The sequence below is a fragment of the Metarhizium acridum genome, assembly GCF_019434415.1.
Source record: "Metarhizium acridum strain ARSEF 324 chromosome Unknown scaffold_579, whole genome shotgun sequence".
Taxonomy (NCBI): domain Eukaryota; kingdom Fungi; phylum Ascomycota; class Sordariomycetes; order Hypocreales; family Clavicipitaceae; genus Metarhizium; species Metarhizium acridum.
Genome location: NW_027094047.1, coordinates 478,156 through 480,668, shown reverse-complemented (window position 1 = coordinate 480,668; position 2,513 = coordinate 478,156). Strand labels below are relative to the sequence as shown.

General features: G+C 49.8%; 2 protein-coding genes across 2 annotated transcripts; both read left to right on the top strand.

The window, feature by feature from the left end:
• Positions 1-484: 484 nt before the first annotated feature.
• J3458_021434 (uncharacterized protein) lies at positions 485-784 on the top strand (the record flags this gene model as incomplete). The annotated part of the gene is made up of 1 exon (XM_066122621.1): positions 485-784. One exon carries the CDS (start codon positions 485-487, stop codon positions 782-784), a length of 300 nt encoding a protein of 99 aa, XP_065972379.1.
• A 197-nt stretch (positions 785-981) lies between these two features.
• J3458_021433 (uncharacterized protein) lies at positions 982-1,986 on the top strand (the record flags this gene model as incomplete). The annotated part of the gene is made up of 2 exons (XM_066122620.1): positions 982-1,884; positions 1,939-1,986. One exon carries the CDS (start codon positions 982-984, stop codon positions 1,735-1,737), a length of 756 nt encoding a protein of 251 aa, XP_065972378.1. The 3' UTR covers positions 1,738-1,884; positions 1,939-1,986.
• Between the last annotated feature and the right edge of the window lie 527 nt (positions 1,987-2,513).

The following is a 2,513-nucleotide window of genomic DNA, read 5'->3' as shown; positions in this document are numbered from 1 at the left end:
GCGACTCGGGGGTCGCGCCTTTGTTTCGTTTACGTTGCTCTCAAAAAGCCCCCCTTTTTATGAATAGTGACTATTCTGGTCAATCAAGTCATGAAGTTGCAAACTGCTCTTTCTTTGGCGGCCCTTGGCTACGTCACTGCTGGCTGCCTTCTCCCAGAGGAGACTGAAGGTGGGCAAATCAGTCTTCGCCGGCGTCAGTCTGCGAGAACAAAAAACTATGCGCCCATAGGAAAGGGGGATCGCTTTGAAGGCGGCAAAATGGTGCCACGGGGCATTTGCTCCAAGCCTGACGATTTCAAAGACGAATCCAAGTTGTCAATTTTAAGTGTCTCCGAAATTGGGTCAGCTCTCAAAGGTCTCCAACAGGAATATCCGGAGAAAATGAAGCTCTCCACTGCAGATCATAAGACATATGAGGGCCGCGATATTTATTACGGAGTAGTTGGCTCCGACCAGCCCCGTGTGTTCCTTACCAGTGGTGTACATGCTCGCGAGCGTGGAGGGCCAGACAGTAATTTCAGATCTGCTTTGGGCGGATAAGCAGAATACCGGCCTCACCTATGGCAGCAAAGTATATAATGCTTCACAAGTCCGCCAAGCTCTCGGAGTAGGCGTCGCCATTATTCCTTCGGTCAACCGGGATGGGATCAACTACGACCAGACTCACAACGCATGCTGGCGTAAGAACCGCAGACCTTTTGGAAATGACGAGTTTGGCGTCGACATCAACCGCAACTTCAGGGTTTTCTGGGACTGCGAGCGAGTATTTCACCCCCCGGGCTAGAGTCAGCATGTCGAAAAGGCCGTCAGCCCCTAATTACGTTGGGCCAAGCCCTCTCTCTGAGCCCGAGACGCGAAGCATCACCAATGTATTCGAACGTGTTACCAGTTTGTCATGGTATCTCGACTTACATTCCGCTCTGGGAAAGGTTCTAGTTTTATTCATGGGGCGACGATTATGCACAGTTTGACGATCCTGTCATGAGCTTTCGGAATCAGCGATACGACCGCCAACGAGGCCTCTTCCATGATAAATACAAAGAGTACATGGAGCGAGATGATTTTGACGCCCAGAAATCTGCTGCCGAGCGCATGGCCACTGCCATGAACCGTGTCGCCAACAACGGAGCTCGCTATGAGGCTGATCAGACCATAAACCTGTACCCGGCTCTGGGTAGCACCGATGAGGCCATGGCGGGATATTATAACCAGACATGCGGGGCGAATCGCATCCATGCCTTGACTTTTGAGTTTGGGCAAAGCCGGGACTGCAACGACATCTTCTACCCTGATGCAAGGCAGTACAGAGACAATATTATCCACACCAACGTCGGTTTGATGGAGCTTCTGCTGAATGCGGCAGAAAAGGGTGGTAAGAGCAAGATATATGAATGTAAGAATGAGCAAGGCACGCCGGAACAACAGCAGTCATCACCAACACCATCACCATCACCTCAAGACGGTTGCCTGGCGACAACCCAATTATCCAGGCAGGTCATTGAAGCTTGTAACGCTAAAGGTCGCAACTTACACTATGAGGGTTTGGGCAGAACTCCTTTCCAAGGGAGAGAGGCATGCGACAACGAGGGCTGGGTAGTGGTAAACCGATGTAGAGAGGAGGCAAAGCAGTCATGCCAGCAAAAGCCGAAAGAGCCTCAGCAGGAGCCGCCTAAGCCAGACCAACAAAACCCGAAGGATCCACAGCCATCGTTGACACAAGGTGGGAGTGCCTCGTGAAAAGTCTCCCCGAGTACAGCGCGTGCAGAGACCAGGCGTGCAAAGACAGCGTCGCCCAGAAGATTCGAGATTGCTTGGAACAGGCGATAAATGCAAACAGCCCGCCCAAAGCGGCCTTACCAGGCTAGGGCTAAGAATGTCCTCCAGGTTCGTCTTAAAATGCATTTTTCGGTAGCTGTGCTAGTTAATTATTAAAAGCAGGATACGCCTGCGGGTGTAAAAATATCTTAATATGCTCAAGGGTAACACTTCCAACTTCTCCCATTATGCGTTCGAGACTAGCCACTCCTTGACTTGAAGTAGTTGTAAGGAAACATTATACTATATTAACCCCGCCTCTCACGCTCGTTTGTGGATGCCTATCTGTGGGTAAATCGAATAGTAACGCGTCTGCACAGTTCTGATGCATGCTAATCATAGTGCTTTGCTGTGATGCTGGAGTCGTGCTGTTGCTATTTCTATTTCTATTGCGGTTTAACCTATTTCAGAATTTCTTTTGTTTATTGAATACTCAAAGAAAGAGCCTGGACAATGTATGTATTTCGGCCTATTCTAGCTTTAACACACACCATAGACCCCGCTATATAACCCCCCCCCCCCCCCCCCGGCTTGGAGACCTTAATGATGCTTTCATGCCGCTATCGACGATCAATATCGATGGAACTAGGGATAATAAAGGATACATAGGCAGCGTTTGTCTCATACGACTGTGGAGGATACAAGCACTGCGCTATTATTCTGTCTACGCAAGTTGTACGCTAGTTGCCTCAAGCGGT